This window comes from Dromaius novaehollandiae, chromosome 16, assembly GCF_036370855.1.
Source record: "Dromaius novaehollandiae isolate bDroNov1 chromosome 16, bDroNov1.hap1, whole genome shotgun sequence".
In the NCBI taxonomy this organism is placed as follows: Eukaryota; Metazoa; Chordata; class Aves; order Casuariiformes; family Dromaiidae; genus Dromaius; species Dromaius novaehollandiae.
The window spans coordinates 21,578,237-21,600,860 of record NC_088113.1 but is presented as its reverse complement, the minus strand read 5'-3'; the positions used below and the strand labels follow the sequence as shown (position 1 = coordinate 21,600,860).

At 71.4% G+C, this 22,624-nt stretch overlaps 2 protein-coding genes across 3 annotated transcripts in view; both read right to left on the bottom strand.

Annotated features, from left to right (window-relative positions):
- The window catches only part of SLC12A5 (solute carrier family 12 member 5), a 36,171-nt gene extending 19,384 nt beyond the window's left edge, over positions 1-16,787 (bottom strand). The window contains exon 1 of one of the 2 annotated variants that reach the window (XM_064521755.1): positions 16,565-16,787. In XM_064521755.1, coding sequence (XP_064377825.1) covers positions 16,565-16,667 — 103 coding nt within the window. In that variant the 5' untranslated portion in view covers positions 16,668-16,787. Of the gene's footprint in view, positions 1-4,314; positions 4,691-16,564 lie in introns of those variants that run through there. The other variant, XM_064521756.1, reaches the window with a different exon arrangement.
- A 1,173-nt stretch (positions 16,788-17,960) lies between these two features.
- Positions 17,961-22,513, bottom strand: MMP9 (matrix metallopeptidase 9). Its single transcript, XM_026120068.2, has 13 exons — positions 22,233-22,513; positions 21,833-22,071; positions 21,336-21,484; positions 21,043-21,171; positions 20,784-20,957; positions 20,533-20,706; positions 20,163-20,336; positions 19,916-20,071; positions 19,444-19,675; positions 19,172-19,311; positions 18,943-19,093; positions 18,741-18,844; positions 17,961-18,585 (listed from the first exon to the last, which is right to left on the bottom strand). Exons 1-13 carry the CDS (start codon positions 22,410-22,412, stop codon positions 18,476-18,478), a joined length of 2,112 nt encoding a protein of 703 aa, XP_025975853.2. The 5' UTR covers positions 22,413-22,513; the 3' UTR covers positions 17,961-18,475.
- Positions 22,514-22,624: the final 111 nt, after the last annotated feature.

Sequence of the window (22,624 nt, the reverse complement as noted above, 5' to 3'; positions counted from 1 at the left end):
CCCCCAGCCTGCCCCGGCTGCACTGCCCGGACAGCCCAGGGCCCGGTGATGCCAGGAATCGTCCGCGCGCAGCCAGGAGCACAGCCCGGGCCTTCGCCTGCGCCCGCCTCCAGGGCAGCGCCGACGCAAGGCTGTAGCACCACGACGATTTGATCTCCTAATGGCTTTTTACTCAGCCCTAAATTGGGCTGGGAAGCCTCACGTCCCTTATCCCAAATCCTGCCTAATCACTTTACATGGCGCAGGGCACTGAGCACCAACAGGAGGAGGGAAGGGGGGGGCCAGCAGCCAAACCTTAAGGGCTAATTAACCAGAGCTGCTGCCCGGGAGCTGCTGCCGGGGCGGCTGGGCTGCTCCTGCCCCGCTGCAGCCAGCCTGTCCCTCCGCAGCACCCCGCGAGCGCAGGCGCCCTCCCGCGCACCGAGCACAGCGAGCCCCCAGCCCGGGGACGCGTCGGCGAGCCTGCGCCAGCTGCCCCCCGCCAGACACCTTCCTCCCTCCCCGGGAGCCGCTCTGCCAGGCCAGCGTCCCCCTGCCCTGCTGCGGCGCAGCACCAGCCCAGCGCTCCCCAGCCCTCCGCGCTGAGCTCAGCGCCCGCAGCTCTGCGGGAGGCACCGCCGGGCCGGGGGTGGGCACCCTGTGCCCAGCCCTGCTCCCGCAAGCCCTGGCTCAGCCCTGCCGACCCCCAGGGTGAGAAGCAGTGCAATCGTTGCCAGCTGTGTTCCAGGTGCCCGGGCCACGGGGATGCAGCAAAGCTCATCTCGAGGAGCCCAGGGCACCTTGACTTTTGCCAGAGCGTTCGATGGCACTGGCTGGCGAGCAGCCTCCTCCAGCTCCCTGGGACTCTGCCCGCTGCTGCCTGCGAGGAGGAGCCCCAGGGTCACTCCACGGCTCCGGCAGCTCTGTGCGACCCCGCAGGCAGGGCCCCGTGAGCACGACTCCCAGAGCCGATGCTCCCAGCTGCTGCCATTTTGCCGGAGCACCTGGCAGAGGGAGGCCACGGTGCCCTTCTGTCCCCTCTGGCCACCACGGGGCTAGACTGCCTGCTCACTGCTCCTGGCACTGTGCGCCTGAAGGTGTCTGAGGCAGATGGAAACGGTCGAGGGGCCATCACGGGGTGCCTGGTGCCTTTGCACAGGACTGCAGCCTGCAGCTCAGGCCCCGGCTTTCCTCGCCCTCGGGTGAGGTATCTGCTGGCTGCCCGGGGTAGGGCGGCACTGCGGGAGGCCGGGGGCCCCAGAGACCAAGGCAGAGACCACCCTGCCGAGAGGCAGCTCAGGCGGCTGGCGTGGCGCTGGCTCGCGCTGGCAGGCATGCACAGCAGTGCCAGGTCCCGGGATGCAGCAGAGCAGTGGGGTGGGATGCTGCCCTTCCCCAGGGCTGCGCGTCACCCTTCCAGCCAGCAGGCACACGGAGTGGCCTTTTGGGTTGCATTCTTCCACTGCCTGACCCAAATTGGACCAACTGCTACTTCAGACCTATCCTCTTCCTTCCTAAACCCAGGATTATCCTCTCTTTGATCAGCCGGCCCTGCAGGCTCAGGATTTCTAGCACAAGCGCTTTGGCTGGCTGCATTTAAACAGCTTCTCTGATAGCCTGAGCTTTGCCATGGAAATGGCTGTGGACTCGAGCTGCAGCAAAGCTCCCCCTCATCGCTGGGTCTCCTTTCCTTGGACGGCCGGGTGCCTCTCCGCGGGGGCACAGGCACGGAAGCCTGCAGCAGAGCTGAGTCTGACATTCCCACAGCCCGGGCGGCATGGTGCAAATGGACAGCCTGGACACTGCAGGCAGCAGCCTTGTCTGCTCCCCATCGCCTCCCTGGAGGGTCTGTTACTGCCCCAGCTCTTGCAGGGCTGTCAGCGCTGGAGCCTTTCCAGAGCTCTGCCAGGCTGTCCAGAGCAGGGGTGGGCAGGAGGGCTGCTGCCGCTTGGCCTTTTGGTTAGAAATGGTGTAAGTAGCACCAAGGGCTTCTTCAGCAGCTCCTTTGCTGGTCTCAGCAAATCCCTGGGAGCTGGTGCAGGACCTGGAAGAGCAGGGGGCATCTCTGCTGGCAGGGACGGGATGCCTCAGCTCGGCCACCACCCCCTGCCCAGGGTGTCCACGGTCCCTGCCAGACACACCCTGTGCAGGGAGCTCTGTGAGACCCTTGGCAGGGTGAGGGGACTCACAAACCTGCCCTGCAGCAGCCACTGCAAGCGTTCTCCAGCCCCCCCCCCCCCCCGCACAGTGCAGAATGGGGGGTGGCCCTGCAGTGCACCTCTCCTGCACACCCTCCGCTGCTCTCTCCAGCCCCACAAAGCACCCATCTCCTCCAGCCCTGCATCCTCAGGCCCACAAGGCACCACCTAGTCAGGCCCAGCTCCAGGGAAGACTGCTGTGCTCCGTCTGTAATGGCACCACGTCCAACCTTCCAGGAAGACCCCAGAAACGCAGCCTGCAAGCAGCAGGGCAGATATGCCTGTCTGCATGCAGCCCAGCACGGCTGCGGTGGAAAAGCAACGAGCAGAATGGATCCTAGTGCTGGATGGGACTGAGAGAAAGTCAGAGCCCAGGGAAGGGTATTGCCAGCGGGTCAGTGCCACCGCCCCCACCCAGGCAAGGTGCCCCCAGAAGAGTCCTGCCAACCCTGACCTTGAGTGGAACCATGAATAAACAAGCAAATAAACAGTCAGATCGGTGGAGCAGAGGGAACAGCAAAAGCATTGCGAGCGGCTGTGCCCAAAACCCCACTGCAGGCAGCCAGAGACTTCTACCGCAGGTGCCAGATCTGGCTGTCCCCTCCAGCAGCCCTCTTGGCTGGGGTTTTCAGCAGACCCTGCGAGGGGCTATGGCAAGGGGACCTGGCAGGGGAGTGAGGGAGAGCCAGAGAGAGACTGAAGGTCTCCCCGAGCACATCACAGCGTTTGCCTGGCTCCATCCCACTCCTGCGCCTGACTGAAACACCTGCAGAAGAGGATGCTGCACTTGCCCAGCTTGCGAGCGCCTGGGGCTGGGCATGTCCCTGCAGGGGCCCGAGGAGCCGCAGCAGCAGCTCGGCTGTCAGGGGATGCCCCGGGGAGCGTTTAGACCAAAGCACCGCAGCCGCGGAGCGCTGCCAGGGCCTGCCGGCTCCACTGCCCCCGGCCGGGCTGCAGCCCCCGGCCCCTCGCCCGCAGCGGCCTGTCCGCCTGCACTGCGCCGGGCTGCAGCACGGCCCGCCCCGACGGCGCGCCCGCAGCCCGGCCCGGCCCGGCGCGACACGGGACGGCGCGACACGGGACGGCGCGACACGGGACGGCCGGGCACGGCTGCGGCAGCCGCCAGCGGCGGCGCGGGGGCCGGCGGCCGCTTCAGCACCGCGGACAGCGGCGGGGCCGGGCCGGGCCGGGCGGAGCCCCCGGCGGAGCGGAGCGGGGGCGGCGGCGGAGGGGGCCGGGGCCGGGGGCGGCAGCCGCGCTGGGGGGCGGCGGAGGCGATGCCCGGGGCTGGGGGCGGCATCGGTATTCCGGGCGGGGGAGGCGATGGCCGGGGGCTCATGCAGGGGCCCCCGCGCCGGCACAGCCCGGCCGGGCACGGGAGCGGGCCGGTGCGCGGACGGCGGGGGCCCCTCGCTGCGCAGCCCCCGGGGGGCACCGGGCCCCCAGCGCCGGCAGCCCCGCGGCTCCCCCGGGAGCGCCCCGGGAGCAGGACCGCAGCCGCCGCCCGAGAGGGGTTTTCCCGGCAGCGGCTCCGTGCCGGGCTCGGCGCACCCCGCCGCGGTGTCTTTATCCGCAGCCCCGGCCGCGGAGGCCGAGAGCGGGACCGGCGCTGTGGGGCAGCGGCGACCCGCGGCGAAGGGAGCAGCGCGGGGACCGGGACCGGGACCGGGAGCGGCGCGGAGGCGCTGGCCGCCCGCCCCGGCGCCGCATGCCGCAGACCCGCGGGGACAGCGGGGACAGCGGGGCCGGCGTCCCCAGCGGGCACCGCACGGCCCCCGCCGCCACGGCGTTCCCGGCTCGGCACAGCAGCAGCCGCCCGGGGCGGCCGGTGGCGGCGGTGGCGGGGGCTCCTGCCGGGCTGCGGGGGCCGGAGGCTGCAGCAGCCCCCTCCCCGCGCCTGGTGCACGACCTCCAGCTCTCTGTGCCTGGATGGAGCGCAGGCTGCCTCTGCTGCCACGCACAGCGATGAACGCGACATTGCTGTCCACATCCCCACAGCTATGGCTCTGCCGATCATCCGAACAGCACGCGGGGCCAATCCTGCCGCGCCCGGGCAGGGGGAGGTCTGCCCCCCTGCCCCCCAGCTCTCCCTCCAGCCCTGCTGCTCCCCTGCCCCTCCAAGGGCTGCTCTCCTTACCTTGATTTGCACCCCCGTCACCATCCTCACAGTCCGTCAGGTTATTCAGCATGGCGCCTGCTGCCTGCCTCCTTGCTCAGGGGCTGCTACGCTCCTTCCTTGGGTGGCTGCAAGCGATTTGCTTCTTCGCAGGGGCCAGTGCCTCGTACTGCAACAAGCCGCCTTCCCTCCGTGCCTTTCTCTTTCTCTCTGGCTGGATGTAGGAGGAGGCTGCAGTGCAGAGATGCCTCAATGCACAGACTCACACACTCACTCACTCCCAGCAGCAGCGGCAGAGCCCAGCCTGACTACTCACTTCATCATGTATTCAGGAGGCATTATCCCCTGTCGGGTTTTTGGGGAGGGAAGCAGTGGAAGGCAGAGGAGAGGGAGGGGGAAGGAGCTGTAGCAGAGCCATACGCCACCTCCCCGGGCAGTGCTGCTCTGCCTCGCTGAGCCAGGGCTGGGGGAGGAATTAGGGCACTTCAATGGCTGCAGGTCCCCCCTCCCAGCTGGCGCAGGCAGGACAGCCACTGCGTGTCCCTCAATTAGCCTGTGACAGAGCCCAAGGGACCAGGGGACCCCAGCTCGGGGGGGGGAAGGGGGCAGTGGCGCAGGCCCTGCTTCAGTGTGGGACTGATGTGTCTCCAAGGGACCCTGTGAGGCCTCGGGGCCAGGGCAATCCCCTGCCCCCAGCGAAGCCCCCAGCCCCTGCCAGGCTCAAGGCTGGCAGCCGGAAAGAGTGGGGAGCTCCTGCGCGACGCTGGGGCAGGGCAGTGCCAGCTGCTCCGGGGACCATCCTGCAGGCAGGACGGGCTGGCACTGGGGGGCAAAGCCCTCCTGCCCCAACAGCAGGACTGGCCCGCAGCAGCCCCGGCTCTACCTAGAGCGATGCCGTCGTCCGGGTGCACCACAGACAGACAGAGGGATGGCCAGACAGCCCGGGAGCGGGGCCAGGGGTCTGGCAAAGGCACTGCTGACATCTCTCTGACCTCAGCCGGGCTGCAGCAGCTATGCAGAGCAGGGAAGGCTGCTCAGAGACGGGAGCGAGCTCAGAACTGAACCTTTCCCAGAGAGACCTCCCAAGAGCCCTGGGGTTGTGCCTCCTTGAGCAATACCTCAGCAGGCAGAGCCTCAGGGGCTCCCTGCAGGCAGCCCCCTCTCTCGGAGCCTCAACAAGGGGTTGACTCTGGAGAAGGGCTGGGAATGGGCTGATCCCACCCCAGTCAGCTCTGCCCGGGTCCCTGCTGCCTCCAGCTGTGCCCCCTTCCTTCCCTCTCTCCCCAAGCACCAGCAGGGCAGCGAGACTCAGGGGCACCTTCAGGACTGGTGCCGCTGACAGGAACCCTGCTCTGAACCTTCAGATCATCTCACAGCCACCCAACACCCTTCTCTCACCCACTTAATCCAGGAGGATATCAGAGTCAGAGCTGGCTGCAGCTCCCGGCATCTCCTCTGGAGCAGGCTGAGATCATGACAGCCCGCTGGCGTTAGTTACTTCTTGACGGCTGTAATTAATTGTTTACTTTCTCCTGGTACGGGGCCAGCTGCTCTGCAGCGCTGGTGCTCCCAGGCCTTCACCTTGCAGGCCTTGGCTCTTTGCCCTGGAGGGCTCCGACCTCCTTCCGTGAGCCCTGCTGGTGGCCCGCAGCCCCTGCTGTGCCTGCGGAGCTGGGACCTGGGACCTGGGACCTGGGACCCTGCATCTCCAGAGCGCCGTGGGCTCTGGCAGCTCCACGCTGGTGCGGGCAGTGCCGTGCTGCTGAGGCTGGGGCTGCAGGAGGCTGCCCGCTCCCCTCGCCCTGCTCCGAGCGCTCCCTCGCCCCAGCGCGCCTGCCCAGCAGGGTCGACTCCACCCGGAGCTCTGCACACCTGAGGGAGCGGCACAGGCCCAGCTCATCTGCAAACTGCTCTGCAGCACAGGACCGCACTCCTGGCAGGGTGGGAAGCGCAGAGGCCACCCCAGACACGGGCAGAGCACTGCTGCCTCAGCCCTCCCTCTGCCACCAGCCTCCGCTTTGCCTCTGCCACCCCTGCTCTCCACCCGGGGCAGCCCCAGGCTGAGGGGCTGCATCCACCCAGTGCCTCCCGGCCCAGCGCGGCAGCTCCGTCCCCTGCCTCCGCGGCAGCCCTGTCCCTCCACCCCGAGGAGGAGCCAGCGCTGGAGCAAGGGGCTGGCCCAGGCCCAGGCCCAGGCCCAGGCCCAGGAGACAGGGCAAGCCCGAGGGGCGCAGCTTGCGCAGCCCAGGCTCGCAGGCGAGACGCAGGGCAGAGACGCTCTGCCCTCGCTGCTCCCTGCTCACGTGGGACCTGGTGGGCTGAGCAGAGCCCACCCGCGAGCAGAGGCCGCGGCCGGACAGACGGGCAGCAGGCTGGGGGCTGCGCGGGGGCCACCCAGCCCCAGCAGGTGCCAAGCACCAAGACAGTGGTTTTGCGCAGGAGGCCTCAGAGCGTGGGCTCAGCACAAGAGGGATTTTCCTGCTAAAACAGATGGGGGAGGGGGGGGCAAGCACGTGAAAGACCACTAATCCCCTAATCCCTGGATTATGGCTCCATTTCAGGGGCTGGGATTTGCCAGGAGCGTGGGGGCTACACTACCCACTACATTCACTGGGCCTGTGCGCGGGGTCCCGCTGGCACAGGGCCTGGCGTGGGGGTACAGGGCACAGCAGAGGGGGGTCCCTGGCTCCGAGGGGGCAGTACGGCAGCAGCTCTTGGTTGCTCCTGCAGACAGAATGGGCTCAGAGCCAGGCCGAGGAGGTCTGACACCCCCCTCCCCAGCACAGCGCTGACCAGACCCTGCACAGGGCCTCAGCAAGGGGCTCGGGGAGAGGAGAACCTGCCAGGACCGGGATGCCACGGGGCCGCAGCTCGCTGTGCTCAGCCAGGGCCACAGAGAGGCCTGGGACGGCCCGAACACGGCCCAGAGCAGTGCCCGGGTGCCGGCGAAGGAGGCTGACAATCTGAGGCTGCCGCCGACAGGGGAGGCAGGGCCAGGGGACCGAGGGGACAGAGGGAGGCAGGTGGCTTTCCCCAGGCGCAGGGACTCGTGAACAGCTGCAAGTGGCCCCCAAGCCTGGGCACAAGCAGGATCCTGGCGTCAGGCCAGGTATGGCATCAGTGCCCCACTTACTGCAAGCTGCACGGGCATCACGAGGGGAGGAACCTGATACGACGCTGCACGGCCCCCCCGCCAGACCAAGAGCTGGCACGGGCATGGCTGGGCCCACAACCCGGCAGTGCCCGTCCCCACTGCCCAGTCCCTCCCACAACAGCCCCAGGACAGTCTGCTGAGCTGTGCTGGGGGCCCCTGAAGAGCTGCTGAAGGCCTCTGGAGAGCCAGTGCACACAGCACCCAGTGATGACGATGGCTAGGAACCACAGCACAGACCCACCGCAGCCTGCAGCCGCAGCATTTGCACTGCCGCAACCCGTAGCCACAGCCTCCCGCACCGCTGCAAATTGCCCCATGCCCACCGCAGACCCCAGGCCCTCTGAGACCAGCCCAGCACGTCCCTGACCGCCTGCACCGACCGCTTGGGGCAGCACCAAGGGAGGCTGCGGTGGGGAAGCTGCCGTGCGGGCACCGCGCAGGGCCAGTCCCAGCCCCCCCGGGAGGAGCATCCTTGAAGCAGCTCCCTGGGCAGGTGTCTCTGCAGTCAGACCTGCAGACCTGCAACTTTGCCCTGTCATAAGCAGCAGTCAACCCGCTCACGACGGAGACACGTGTTCCAGGCACTGGGAAACCTTCCGACGGTGCAGACTCCGGCCAGCCCCACAGCAGCCTTCCCAGGAGGTGAGCACTGCCGTGCTCTGGAGATGCCTTTGGGCACATTGCACTTTCCAGGGCTGCCCGCAGCGATCCCCGAGCTCCGTGTGCAGTGCGCCCAGCCCCGCACCTGCTCAGGCTGGAAGCCCAGCCGTCCTGGGAGCAGGGCCCAGCCCCACACCAGGGTGTCAGAGGCAGCGCTGAGCAGGATGCTCTCCGCAGCGCTAACGGCTCGAGGGCACAAGGCCAGGCAGCCCCGGGAAGGAGGAAGAGCGGCTGGGACGGGAGAGGCCCAGGGAGCCACAAGGGGTGGGGGGCAGGCTGGGGGCAGAGCCAGCCCGGGGCCTGGGCAGGAGGCTCAGCAGGGCGTGGGGCCGCCAGGAAGGGCAGCACCGCGCAGGCAGCAAGGGGAGGTGCTGACACCACCACATGCTCCGCGCTGCTCTGTTCTGCCAGGTGCGCAGGGATGACAGCCAGTTGATCTCAAATGTAATGAGAGGCTCTGCTGCATGGCCCCCCCCACCTCACACCTGCCACCGCCAGGGAAGAGCCGCGTGGCCCCTGCCTCACAGCTCGTTAGAGGTGCTGGCTGGCCACTTCACAGCTCCGCTGCCCTCGGCACTGGGTCTGCGCGGGCAGCCTTGGGCACCCAGCTCAGCCTGCAGCCCCGACCCTGCACGCCTGGGAAGCAGCTTGTGCCCGGGAGGGCACCCACAGCACCACAGCGAGACAGCGAGGATGTTCCTCTGCAGGAATGCAGAGGCAGCCTGCCCTGGGCTCCAGACGGGACACGGTCCTGCCACCACCACCAGAGCAGAAATGGAGTCTGGAGGTGACGCAAGTGCCAGCTGGGACCTGCCCTGCCCCCGGCTCCTGGTGTGGGAGAGGACACGGAGGGGGAGGGCAGGACAGTGTACCAGGGGGCTGGGACCACAGCAACGGGGCCCCAAGGAGCTGGTGCCAGCTACCAGAGGGCCAAGAGCAGGAGGGCAGCAGCGGGGTAGAGCAGGAGGGCTGTGAGCTCCTGCGTTGGCGAGAGCCCCCGTGCAGCCCACAGCTGGCGTGGTGGCCCAGCTGCCCTGCCCACGTCTCACCGGCAGTGGGGCTGAGCGTGGGCCGAGGCAGCTGCCCGGGGCGGCAGCAGCAGGCAGCCGGGCAGCCCGGCACGCGGGTGGCCTGCTGGGAGCGGCCGCGCGAGTGACCTCTTCCCGCGGGGGCTGTGCCCCCCCCGGGCGGCGGAGCTGAGACACTCGGGAGCAGCCCTGTGCCGCCGGCAGTGCAGAGCCCCAGGGGAGCTTGGCTCCCCAGCCGCCCGCCCCGGGAGAGCGCAGCTGAGCGAGGGATGCGGGGGCGGCAGTGCCACCGGCTGAGGAGCCGGCTGCTCCACGACGGGTCTGCCCCAGAGCACAGCTGACCGAAGCGTGGGCCCGGGGGGGTCCTGCACCCTGCACAGCCCTCGTCCCCTGCCCTACACCCTGTGTGACAACCCCAGCCCCCGGCACCTTGCCAGAGCACCCAGCGGTGCAGCATCGGCCCCGGCTGCCCAGCACTGCGGGCTGGTTCGATGGCACTGGGGAGTCCAGAGAAAGGTGCTGGGGGTGGTAGGCCGGGGCTTTTGGCTGCTCCCGGTCCGTGTCCCTGGGAGCAGTCCCACACCCCCATGCCTGCAGTCTGCTCATGACCAGCCTGTGCACAACGCAGCCCCCCCGCTTTGCTATTTTAATGACGTCTCCCAAGGACAGCAAGTCTGCCTTAAATCTGCCTTGCGCTGCCTCCAAGTGAGGGAGGAGCCTGCGAGGCTCAGGGGGGAGTGGGCAGGGAAGGCCTGGCCCCTGCCTCCCGCGTGGGGCTGCCCCTCGCGCACATTTGTGTCCATGCACTGCCTCAGGTGCTCCGGGCACGGGGGTGCTGCACACGATCTGCGCAAGCCAGGCCCTCGGGCTGGCAGGGCACTGCTGGCCGCAAGGGTTTACGACGTCCCTGCACGCTTCCCCAAGCCCACCACCACCACGGCACCCCCACACACACACGCACACACACACGCACACGCACACGCTGCCCTGGGCTCCTGGTTTGGACACCGCATCACCCCTTCCTCCAGCACTGCCCTGTGACACCCCTCCCACAACCCCCGGCTCCCTGGGCCCGTGCCCCCGTGGCCTGTGATCCAACACACCCCCACAGCCCCCACCCCCACAGCCAGGCACCCCACAGTCCGCAGCCCCGGCGAGAGGGGCAGGCCCCCACCCCGGCGGGGAGGCAGGTGCCACGGGCAGGCCGCGTGGCCGGCATGCGCCCAGGGCCCTGCGGTGCCTGACCCCCGCCCCCGTCGCCTGCCAGCGCTGGCTCTGCCGTCCCAGGAGCATCAGGGAGCAGAGAGCGGGAGATGACACCGGCCCAGTTTCCATGGTGATGAGAAAGGCTCCTTAACCAGTTGGTTGCCATGGCGATTGCCATGGAGCCCGGCTGTCTCAGGACACGGTGGTGAAGGCCTGTGCTCTGTTCGGGATGCCCGATGCACACCTGAGCTCGGCGCCTGCCCCACACGGCCCACCAACCCCATTGGGCCCCACCGGCTCCTCCGCAGCTACCAACGCCTGCAGGGCCTGGCCCAGCCCCACGGCCGGTGGCGCCTGGGGGGGATCCAGCCTCACGGCCACGGATGCCTGGGGGGCCTGTCCTGACCCCACAGCCAGCGTCCCAGGGTCCTGGCCCAGTCCCACGGCCACAGTTCGGGGTGGCCCAGCCTCGTGGCCAGCAACACCGGGGTGGCTGGCCCAGCCCCACGGCCGCGCAGCTGGGGGTCCCGGTGAGCACCACGGCCAGCGACGCCTCTCGGGGCCCAGCCCCACAGCCGGTGTGCTGGGGGTCCCGGTGAGCACCACGGCCAGCGACGCACCCGGGGGCGCAGCCCCACGGCCAGCGACACATCCAGGGGCGCAGCCCCACGGCCGGCGACGCCTGCACCCAGACCCACCCCCAGCAACGCCAGCAGCCCAGCCCCATGGCCAGCAACAACTAGGGGCCCAGCCCCATGGCAAACTTCCTAGAGGGCCACAGCTCCATGGCCACCAATGCCTGGGGGTTCAGCCCCATGACATGCGTCTCAGGGGGTCTAGCCCCATGGACAGCAATGCTTGGGCGGGCAGCCCCATATCCCAGGTCCTGGGAGAGCCCCAGCCCCATGCCTCAGGCCCCAGGACGCCCCACCGTGGGGTGCAGACGCCCCCAGTGCAGGTCTCCATGTGGTGCTGGAGCCAAGCGCACCGGCCGGTCTCCGCCAAGCGGAGTCTGGGGTTGCCACAGCAACCAGGTCCATGCTGGAGTGAGGCAGTGCCTGCAATCTAGTTCACGGGTTTATTTTAAGAATCACTTTGAATATCTGAGTCTCCCCCAGCCTCCCCGAGGGAGAGGAGGAGGAGAGGGGAGGGGAGGGGGCGACGCAGCAACGCCCTAGCGTGAACCTGCCCCAACTCCTTCCCTGGACAGGGTGAAGGGGGCAATCGGCTGTGAGCAGCACTGGTCGGGTGCTCGAGCTATGGCATGTCTCTGGCCTCTGCACGGCCCGCTCAGGGCCAGGCCACCCCACAGCACCTGTCCCCAGCCTCTGCACATCCAGTTGGGCCACACCAGCCGTCACGTCCCCAGCCTCCGCACACCCTGCTTGGGGCACACCAGCCGTCACGTCCCCAGCCTCCGCACACCCTGCTTGGGGCACACCAGCCATCATGTCACCGGCCTCCGCACGCCCCACTCAGGACAGGTCTGTCTTGTTGGTGCCAGGGCAGGTGGCCTGCACTGGTGGCAGCGCGGGATCCCGGGTCGGGCAGACATGGGAGCAGGGGGACATGCCGGAGCAGGGCACAGGGTCACCGCTTTGTCCCGCAGAAGTGGACAGCAACAGTGGGATGGCTGGTGCAAATGATGGGGTTGTTGGGGGGCAGTGAGCCAGGGCACCACCGGGGGAAAGGGGACAGCGTGCTGTACTTAGTGCCCGCCTGGGGCACGGAAAAGGCTGCCCCCCCGCATCATCTCCACGGGGCAGACACCAAGTGCAGGGTCTCAGCCAGAGGCGGCCTGCAGGAACAGGCTGTTCCCGCAAACGAGCAGACCCGGAGCTGCAGCAGAGCCAGTGGTGGTGCAGGCCGGTGCCGGTGCGGCTGGGGCACCAGAGCCAACCGGGCCGTGGAGCTGACCGGGTGACAGCGTGGAGGTAGCACTGGGACAGGGTGGGTGATGGAGCAGACGAGGTGACAGGGAGGACCGGGTGATGGGGCAGAGCCGACCCTGGAGCAGGCCAGGAGACAGAGCAGACCTGGCACTGGAACGCACCGGACGACAGAGCGGATCCAGCACCGGACGACGGAGCAGACGGGTGCCGGAGCGCCCCGGCACTGCAACGCCCCGGGTGCCGGAGCAGAACCGGCGGCGCAGCGGCCCGGGGGACGGAGCGGAGGCGGCACCGGGGCAGCCAGGCGGCGGAGCAGAGCTCGCGCGGGAGCGGCCCCCCCCGGCCCCCCCCGGCCCCCCCCGGCCCCGGGACGCCCCGGCTGACAGAGCGGCGCCGCCGCGGGGCTCCCGCTCCTCCGCGCCGGGCCGGCAGCGGCCCCTGCCGGGGAAGGAGGGCGCCGCCGCGGGGCCGGGGGCCGGAGCCGCCCCCCCCGGCACCCCGAGCCCCCCGGGCACCCCAGAGCCCCGGCCCTCCCAGCCCCACAGACAGCCCGTGCCCTCCCCGGCCCACAGACGCTCCGCAGCTCCTGCATCGCCCTACAGACGCTCCAGAGCCCCCGGTTGCCCCCCCAGACCCTGCCTGGTCCCGCAGACACCCCATAGCACCCGGCAGGCCCCACACGCTCCCCGTCCCTGCCTCCTGCCTGGCGGGCTTGGGGAGCACGCTCCCTGTTAACCCCAAACGGCAAGTTCGGGCGTCCTGGCTGCATGGGGCAGCCCGACAGCGGAGGCTGCCCGCGAAGCGGGGGGATACCCGGGGTGCCCATCCCCGTTACGGCCAGCCAGGTCAGCAGGCAACGCTCCCACGGCTCTTGGGAGGGGGCTGGAGGCCTGGGGACCAGGTGGGTGCGAGCACGTGGCAAAGGCCAGGGCCAACAGCGCGCTGCCCAGGAGCAGGCGTGCAGGCTGGGAGCCCTTGCGCACCGAGCCTGGGACGTGTTCTCCATCCCAGCCCATCGCAGCGGCATGACTCTCCCCGCAGCATCACCCCGCCCCTCGGCAGGGCCCGGCTGCCCTGGGGCCCAGTCCTGCACAGCGCCTGGCACCCAGGGAGCTGCTTGCAGCCACCAGCAGCCGGTTTGTCCTGCGGTGCCGGTGCCCGGCGCTGCCTGGTCTGGGACGCATGCGGCCGGAGCGGGATGGCCCTGCGCAGCACCCGGCCACCAGCTCCTCCGGGACCAGCGCAGCCCTGTGCCAACACCCCACAGACCCCACAGACCCCACCCCACAGGCACCCCCGACCACCTGCTACCCAGAAACTCTCCCAGCACCCACTCCAGAGATGCCCACACTGCCCCATAGCCTCCAAACCGACCTTCCCCACCACCTGCATGTGCCTGAACCACCCCTGAAGCGATCCTCACCGGCGCAGAGCCCCTGGGGCACACCCACCCCACCGAAACCCCCCCCGCCTCCACGCCCAGTGCTGCCCCACAGCCCCAGCACTTCCGCCTGTGCATCCTGGCAACCTTATCCACAAAGCTGGAGAGTTCGGCGTGATCTTTGCCAGCGACCTCCCCGAGCATGGGGACGCAGCCAGCCTTGCTGCCCAGATGCCACCATGACGGGGGACAGCATGGGCAGCACGGGTGCACCGCGGCCTGCTGCTGCCTCCCAGCGCCACCCCCCGCCACCGCGGCCTGGGCAGCAGGACTCACCCCTGGCCCCGGCGCACCACGTCCCCCCAGCCAGGGCCGTGCGCGGGCGGTCCCGGGCAGCGCGCTGCCACGCGGAGCAGGCACTTCCACCCAGCCTGAGGGAGGGGGCAGGAGCGAGGCCCCGCGGGGTCTGCGAACGAGGCCCCATGAGATCCGAGCCCGGTCCCGCAGCATGAGGAGGGCTGTGCTGCTTGGGCAGGGTGGGCCCCCCCACAGGGGCTGTGCCGCTTGGGCAGGGTGGGCCCCCCCCGGACCCCCCCAGCCCCTGCCAGCTCCAGCGCCCGCCACGGGGAGCTTTTGGGGAGGCTTCACTGCCCCGGGGCGCTCTGCAGCACTGCAAGCACTGCCCAGCTGCCAGCAGGAGCCTTCCTCCCTGCGGCCAAGGACCCGGACCCTCATCCTCACCCCCAGGACCTGCCCCGTGTGCCTCTCACGTGGCCCTGTCACCTGCGCAGCGTTGCCAGCCCTGCACTGCGGGGCCAGGAAGGGCCGGGTGACACCCGAGCACATGCCCAGGGACCCGGGTTGTCCCCGGCACTGTGCTGACAGGACCGCCACATCCCAGCCCCTACGAGGGTGGGCAGACCCCGGGAGGCCCCGGCCCCCCAGCACACCCTCCCCGTCCATCTGCCCCCCAAGGGAGGCTGCCAGCCAAACCCGCAGGGCCGCAGATGCAACACGGGACATAAACCAGGGCAGCCTTGGGGCTCCCCTGCTCACCCACGGCCCAGGCAGGGCGTGCACCCGGCCCGGGGCTCGCCGGCGCGCTGGCCCGTCCATCCAGCCTGCAGGGCCCTGGCCCGGGGCCGCCGGCTCCAGGACTGGCCGCTGGCCGTCCTCGGTGAGGGCACAAGGTCACGGCTTGGTGCGCTCTGACCCACAGCTGCGCCGCCCCCGCCGCCCGGCCCCGGGCATCCCCACCCCTCGGGCTCTCACCGCGCCTCAGAAGTGCTCCCTGCCTGGCCCGTCATGTTCCCCAGCGATTAGATTAGCCACCAATCCAATAAACCCGCTCCCGGAGGGCTGGCGGCTCTGCCTGGCTCCGGCTCAGCACACGCCGTTCTGCTGCGGGGAGCAGCCTCCAGGCCAGGCCCATCCTCGCCGGAACGGCGCGGCGCACGAGCAGCCCCACGCAGAGCCCGTCGCCGGCCCCACGGCCCGGGCCCGGCCCCACGCCGCCCCGCCGGCAGGACGGGCCCCGGAGGGAGGAGCCCAGGGCAAACGGGTGCGGGGGCCCGCTGGCCGGGGGACAGCCCAGCCCCAGCCGAGCGTCACCGTCCCCATCCGGCCGCGCGCCGCCTCCCACCAGCGCCCTTTCCAAGGACACAAGGTCACAGCTTCGACCGGAGACGCAGCCGCCGTCAGTCGGGTTTCTGGGATCGATACGGCTCTGGTGACAGCGCGCAGTCCCGCCAGCGCGTCCCTTGGGCACGGCGATGGCCATCCCCCAGCCGCAGCACCGCGGCTCGCCCGGGCTGCCTGGGGGGACCCACGTCCCCGACGCCGCGGGGGCTCGGCCGGACCCTGCCCTCTCCCCGCCATCGCTCTGGCTCTGCCACAGCCCCCGTCCCCCGCCTGAGGCAGCCAGCGCTGCCGGAGGAGGAGGAGGAGCAGGGCCGGTACGTGCGGGCCCGCCGAGCCTGCCAGCATCCTTCCCGCAAGCTGGGCCGCGGCCCCAAGCAGCGGCTGCAGCCCGCCGCGGCAGCCCGCAGCGGGGCCGGCGCAACAGGCGCACGTGGCCGATCCCCGCCGCAGGCTGAGCGCGCTGCACCGCGCAACCGCCACGGTGCTGCCTGTGCGACCGCCTCGGTCCTCTCCGCCGGCGCCAGGGAGGGCTGCGGGGTGATGCCGGGCAGCTCGCACAGCCGCTCTGCCGGCGGGGCTCGGGCGTCCCCGGGGGGTGGCCCTGAGGGGAGACCCGCGGGGTGCCGCTCCGCAGCCCCAGGGCCGCCCGGCGCTCTCGGACCCACGGGGCCCCACGGGACCGGAGCAGCCGGTCGCGGCGTCCTGCCCGGGAGACACGGCCCCTCCGGAGACAGCAGCTCCCTGGGGCAAGCGGCAGCTTCTGCCGCCCAGGCTGTTCCCCGCCACCGCGACCCAGGTCCCGGGCGCCGCTGCCGCCTCCGCCAAGACTTTTGCAGTTTCCTCTCGCAGCAACAACTTTTGCTCCAAACCGCCAGCGCCGCCACATCAGAGGGGCCGCAGGGAGCCGGGTGCCAGCGCCGCGAGCCGCCCGCGAGGCCTCCGGGACGGCCCAGGACACGGCCGGCCTTGGAGACGCTACCGAGCGGGGCCACCCGGCCAGCCCTGCCCCACACACCCAGCCCCACCAGCCCTGCCCCACGGACTCAGCCCCACCGACCCAGCCCCACAAGTCCCATCCCACCGGCCCTGCCCCACCGGCCCTGCCCCACAGACCCTGCCCCACGGACGCTGCCCCACGGACCCTGCCAAGCCAGCCATGCTCTGCCTCCCCTGCCCTATAGATGCTGCCCCACGGACCCAGCCTCGCCAGCCCTGCCCCATGGGCCCTGCTAAGCCAGCGCTGCCCAGCAGACGCTGTCCCACGGCGCTGCCCCCCGGCGCTGCCCCGGCCCCCCCGCGCCGCGCTCACCTCTGCCGTCGCGGCCGGGCAGGGGGGCGGCCGCCGCCCCCCGCGCCCCCCGCGCCGCCGGGCCCTCGCGGGGCAGCGCCGTGACCGTGAACCGCTGGCTCATGGCCCCGCCGCCGCCGCCCGGTGCCGCCGCCGCCCGGTGCCGCCGCCGCCCGGTGCCGCCGCCGCCGCCGGGCGCTGGCCGCGGTCCTAGCGCCCCCCCGCTCCCGCCCCGCCCGCCGCTGGCGCCGCCCGGGGCGCCCGAGCCCGCCCGCAGCCGGGGCGGGGGCGGGGGCGGGAGCGGGAGCGGGGCGGGGCGGGACGGCGGCGCGCGGCCCCCGCGGGACCGGACGGGACGGGACGGGACGGGACGCGGCCGCCGCGCCGGGTTTTGCCCGCCGCCCTGCACCGCGCCGGCGGCTCTAATTGTAGCTCTAATTACAGCCCCATCCTGCCGCGGCCCCTGCGGGCACCCCGGGGCCGGCGGCGGCGCGGGGGCAGGGGCAGGGCCGGGCCGGGCTGCCCCGGTGCCTGCGGGACGGCCCCGGAGGGGGGCAGCCGCCCCGGGCCCCCCCGACTCGCTGCCGTCGCTGCAGCCGGGCCGCGGGCCGGGGCTGTGCAAGGTGCAGGCGGCGCCGGCGGAGCCCGGGGGCAGCGGGAGGGGTGGGGGCCGCGCCGCACCCCGGGCCCCGCGCGGCGCTGGGGCAGGCGGAGGAGGGGGAGCTGCCGGCTCCCCGTGCAGCCCGGGTGCGGAGCCCTGGCCCGGCAGCCCAGGCCTCGCGGGCGGCAGCCGCGTCCCAGCACCCTGCCCTGCTCCCGCCGTCCTTCATCTGCCCCTCGCCCGCAGCCGGGGGGAGCAGCCCCTCAGGGCCCCGCGCGGGCGGCCTGTGCCTGCAGACACCCCCGGTGCGCCCAGTGCCCCCCGCCCCGGCCCATGCCAGCCCATCCCGCCGTGCCGCGGTGCCCAACATGAGACAAACCCGCACATCTCACCTCCAGGGTCCCGGTGCGGCAGGGCAGGGGGGCACAGGGACGGGGGGCTGGAGGACTGGGGGGGGCCGGGCTGCAGGGGCGCTCGGGCGAGCACCGTGCAGGCGGGGCGGGAGGCAGACGGGCAGCAGGGATGTTGGCGAGCGAAGGGAGGCAGGGGCTGGGTGGGGATGGGGCAGGTGACGGGGGCGTTAGGGACATGGGGGGATGCCCTCCCCAGCAGGGTCAGGGGATCCCAGAGCCCCCCAGAGTGGGGAGTACGAGGTCAGCCAGACCGCGGCCCCCCCCTCCCCACCGGGACCCCTCGTCCCCCATCCGTGCCGGGACCCCGCCCGGCGGCAGAGGGACGCCCCAGGCCCACGGCCTCAGCTTGCCCGCGGCACCGTGGCCCCAGCTGGCCGGCAGCAGCACGCACAGGCTGTTTCCAAAGGATTCTCTTTATTAAAAACGTGCGGATGGAGGTTGGCAGAGCAGGCAGCAGGCGAGAGCGACGCAGAGCCCCACATCCCTGCCCGCGCCGCGTTCCCGGCGCCAGCTCCCAGCCGAGCCCGGGCCGACCCGGCGATACTGGCTCCGGAGAAAGACCAAGTCACGACAGCTCTCTGTGCTGTTTGCACCAGGCAAACGCCTCTGCGCGGCAGAGCCATCGCTCGCAGGGGGCTGCCCGGGTGCGGGCTGCGGCGAGAGTCCTGCTCCCCAGCCAGGGCTCCCGGGAGCCGGGGAGCGCCCGAGGAGCGGCCCCGGAGTCCTCGCCCCTTTCCGACGGGAGACCGCGAGCCCCGAGCACGGCTGGGGCCGCCCCACGGCTGGGGGGATAAATGGGCTCCCCCGCGCTCCCGGGCCATGGGGGGGTCGAAGAGTGAGAACCGAGAGCCCGGGAGGGGAAGGGAGCGGCGGGCAGGGAGCGCCGCGCCGGCCCGGAGCCGGGCACCAGTGCGGTCCTCAGGGCTGCGGGCACTGCAGGATGTCGTACTTGAGGTAGCCCACGCGGTCCACCTGGTAGCGCGGGGTCATTCTCCAGCAGAAGTGGCCCTGGCAGAAGTGGTACTTGTCTGGGCGAAGAGGAGGCAGGGGGAAGGCGTTAGCAGGGAGGAGGCCGGCGCGGGGACCCGCTCCCGGACGCGCCCGCGGGAGCGTCTGCGCAGCGGAGCAGGGACGACGGCCCCCGCCCGCCCAGCGGTCGCTCCCCCGCGAGGGCCCTGCTCACCTTGGTACAGGAAGACGTTGCGCGCGTCGAGGGGGACGCCGGTGAACACGTCGTCGGTGGCGCGGGGGTAGCCCTTATCCACCCTCTGGACCTTCACGTCCAGCCTGCGGGGAGAGCGGAGCAGCACCGAGGGGCTGCCGTGAGCCGCCCCACGGAGCCCAGGGAGCTGCGGGGCCGCGCGGGGCCGTGCCGGCCTGCTCACCTCCAGTAGTTCTCCCCGCTGAAGAGCAGCACTTTGCCGCGGCCCCGCTGCAGGGCCCCCGCGATGCGGCCGGCTTCCTTCCCGATGCCCAGCTTCTCGATCCCGCGCGGGCCCAGCAAGCTCTTGCCAGAAAACACCCAGAAGTGCCGCCCTGCAGCCGGGGCAAGGCGCAGGCGTCAGCAGCCGTCGGGCTGGCCGGGACCCGGAGCGGGGCAGGGGCAGAGCTCACCAGCGAAGAAGAAGACCCTCTTGGTGAGCACGTCCTGGAAGGCGGCATCGATGACGGCCGGGAGGCCGGGCCAGGTGTCCGCGATGGAGAAGGCACCCTGGATGCCTGATTTCCAGACGGACGAGCGGGTCCAGTATTTGCTGGAGGGGAAGGTCAGCCATCCTGGTAACCTCGACGTGGCCAAGCCCCATGTCCCTCCCACACCCCTGGCAGAAAGGGCCCTCGTTGCCCCCAGCCCTTCGGCGCGGGAGGAGCCAGAGTTTGCTGCTCACCCGTTCTTGAAGAAATGCAGCTCCCCGTTGATCTCCGTGATGGCGTCAAATTTGTTCTCCATGCAGGCATCCCGGCTGGGGTCCACCGGGCTGGGCTCAGCCGTAGGCTCCGGCGTTCCCTCCTCCTCCTCCTCCTCCGTGGTGGAGGCGCTGCCGGCCTCGGTGGGCACGGGCTGGGGCTCCTGGGTGGGCACGGGCGCAGGGGCGGTGGGCTCCGGGCCAGAGCCGCGGCCTGAGCAAATACGGGGAGGGCGTCAGGGTCCGCGGCCTGCCCGGAACGGCAGGATCCCGTCCGCGGCAGGGCAGGGATGGGGACGCCGGCCTGGCAGCGCCTGCAGCGCGAGAGGCCATCGTTGGGCCCCTCCGGCCAGCACTGCCCACCGTTCCCATAGGATCGGCGTCTCCAGGGAGGCTGCGGGCAGTGCCAGCGCCAGGGCTGCCCGCGCGGCGCGGGCCGCAGCCGGGCGCTCACCGTAGAGGTACTGGATGCCCCTGACGTCGTCTGCGTGCAGCTGGAAGTCCTCGACGTAGCGGTACATGGGGTACATCAGAGCCTCGCGCACGCTGGAGTGGTCCAGCCCCAGCGAGTGGCCGAACTCGTGGGCGGCCACCAGGAAGATGCTGTAACCTGGAAGCCAGCGCCGGCCTCAGCACCCCGCGGGACGGGACGCAGCCGGCGCGGCGGCACGGCGTGGGGGGGGCGGGAGCGGGGCAGGTACCTCTGTCCGGGCAGAACCCCCACTTCTTGTCGGCGTCGTAGCTGCCGGTGGTGGCACACCACAGCTTCCCGTCCTGCCGGCCCGCGCTGGTGCACGTGCTGTACGACTCGCCCAGGAAGGTGAAGGGGAAGACGCAGGGGTCCCCTTGGGAGTTCCCGCCGACCACCGCCGTGTCTGCGGTGCGGCAGCTGGTGAATCGCCCGGCTCCGGCACGCTGGACAGCCCCGGGGACCCTCCGGCACCGGCCGGCTGGCGCGGACAGGGCGCCGCGGCCGCGGGGAGCCGCGAGCCCCGGAGGGAGCCGCCCTGGGGGCTCCGCGCCCCGGCCCCCCCCGCCTGGCCGGGGCCCAGCCCACGCCCCCCCTCGCACCTCGGTTGGGGCAGAAGCCGTATTTCTTGTCCTGGTCGAAGCTGGCCGTGGTGGCACACCAGCGGTAGCCGTCGGAGCGCCCGTCCGTGGTGCAGGCGTCGTAGGAGACGCCGCCGAAGACGAAGGGGAAGACGCAGGGGGACCCGTCGCTGTTGCCGCCCTGGGTGTAGAGGACTGCGGGGCGAGAGGGGGGTGAGCGAGGCCCCGGCACCCCGCGGGGCCGGCGCGACCCACCGGCTGCGGCTACTCACGCTCGCTGGGGCAGAAGCCGTAGGTCTTGTCGGCGTCGTAGCTGGCGGTGGTGGCACACCAGGGCAGCCCGTCCGTGCGCCCCTCCGTGATGCACCGCGAGTAGGAGCGGCCCTCGAAGACGAAGGGGAAGTGGCAGTCGGCCCCGTTGGCGTTCCCGTAGCGGGTCTTCACCACTGCGTGCAGACGGGGCGGCTCAGCGGGACAGGCAGCCCCCCCACCACGCCGCGGCCGCGCGGACCCGCCAGGCCCTGCCCTTACCTAAGCCGGTTCCCAGCGTCCAGAACTCGTCGTCGTCGAAGTGGGCATCGCCCTGAACGCCCCTGCCCGGGGGAAAGGCGTGGGCCAGGAGCCCGTCCTTGCCGTCGAACGGGTACCCATCACCGTGCTCTGCAGGACGAGCGCCGTCAGCCCCGGGGGACGCGCCCCACGCTCGCCCCGCAGCGCGCACGCGGACCCCGGGCACACGCGCCCTGCACGCCCGGTGCATCGCCTGCACACGCGGGTCCGTGCCGGCACGCCGCCCCGGCACACACGGAGCAGAGGGACATCACCTTGGGTGCCGAACATGATCATGATGTCCGCCTCGCCGCTGTATATCTGGGTGAAGGTGAGGGGGGTCACGTCGCTCCACACTTTGAACGCTCGCATGAAGGCATCGTCTATTATGGCGCGGTCGAGGTCGGGGGAGTAGTTCATCACCCTGCCGGGGGGGAAGGCGGTGTCAGCGCCGCCGGGTCCCGGCCAGCGCGGCGCGGCGTGACCCTGCTCCCGGCACGCGGCGGGGACGTGCCCCGGCCCCGGAGAGCAGAGCAGCGCCGGCTCCGCCGGACGGAGCCGCTGACCTCGACCCGCCGGCCAGGCTCTGACAGCTCCCGGCGTCGGAGCACAGCTCCCACCAGCCGTGCCGCCTCGGCCCTCGCTGCGCCGGGACCAGCCGGGCCAGCGGCACCGCGGCATCGCCACGGCCGTCCCGCCCGGGCTGTCGCGCCTGTCTCCGTGCCCCGGGCGACCGCAGGCACGCGGCTCCCGTCCGCTGGGGCAGACTCACCGGTACGTGAGGTCCGTGTGGTCCCACTTGAGGTCCCCCTCGAAGGTGAGGAACCTGCCCACGTCGGGGACGCCGCAGCGAGGGGCTTGCATGGCCTCGAGGGTGCTGGCGTCCAGCTGCCCCGTCTCCTCCAGACCCAGCTGCTTCTGCATCTTGCGCAGCGCTTTGGCCAGCGACACGTGCTTGCTGCTCGTCCTCGCCTCCCCCTCCGTGGCGTAGCCGAACCGCACCAGGTAGCTCTGGGGAGGAAGGGCGGCCGGAGGGGCTCAGCGGGGCGCCGCGCACCTCCTGGCACCCGGCCATCCCCGGGCACGGGGGGACAGTGGCCACCGAGCCCGTCCGGCTGCAGCCCGCGGAGCATCCCATCCGGGCTGCCGAGGGGCGGCCTCGCCGCCCTCACCTCCGCCAGCTCCACGTCGGACAGGCCGCGGACCAGCTCCCCCGGGAAGGTGACGACCGCCCGCGGCTGCGCCTGGAGAGGGGCCGCGCAGCAGGAGAGGGCCAGCAGCCCCACGGCGAGCGGCGCCAGGAGGGCGAGCCCCATGGCGCGGTGCTGGTGCTGGCGGGAGGCTGCGTCCATGCCGGGTCCCTGCTGCTCCGCTCTGAGTGCCACCGAGCGCCCGGCTCCTATTTATGCTGTGGCAGGGGCAATGAGTCACCCTCAGACCCCTCGGCCCAACGACTCACGCTCCCTTCCCACGGTGACGAAACGCAGACTCAGGCTCCTGTTTGCTGCTTTAACTGTTTCATCACCTTGTTTACTAAACACGCTTGGTTCCAGCCGGCCGCCCG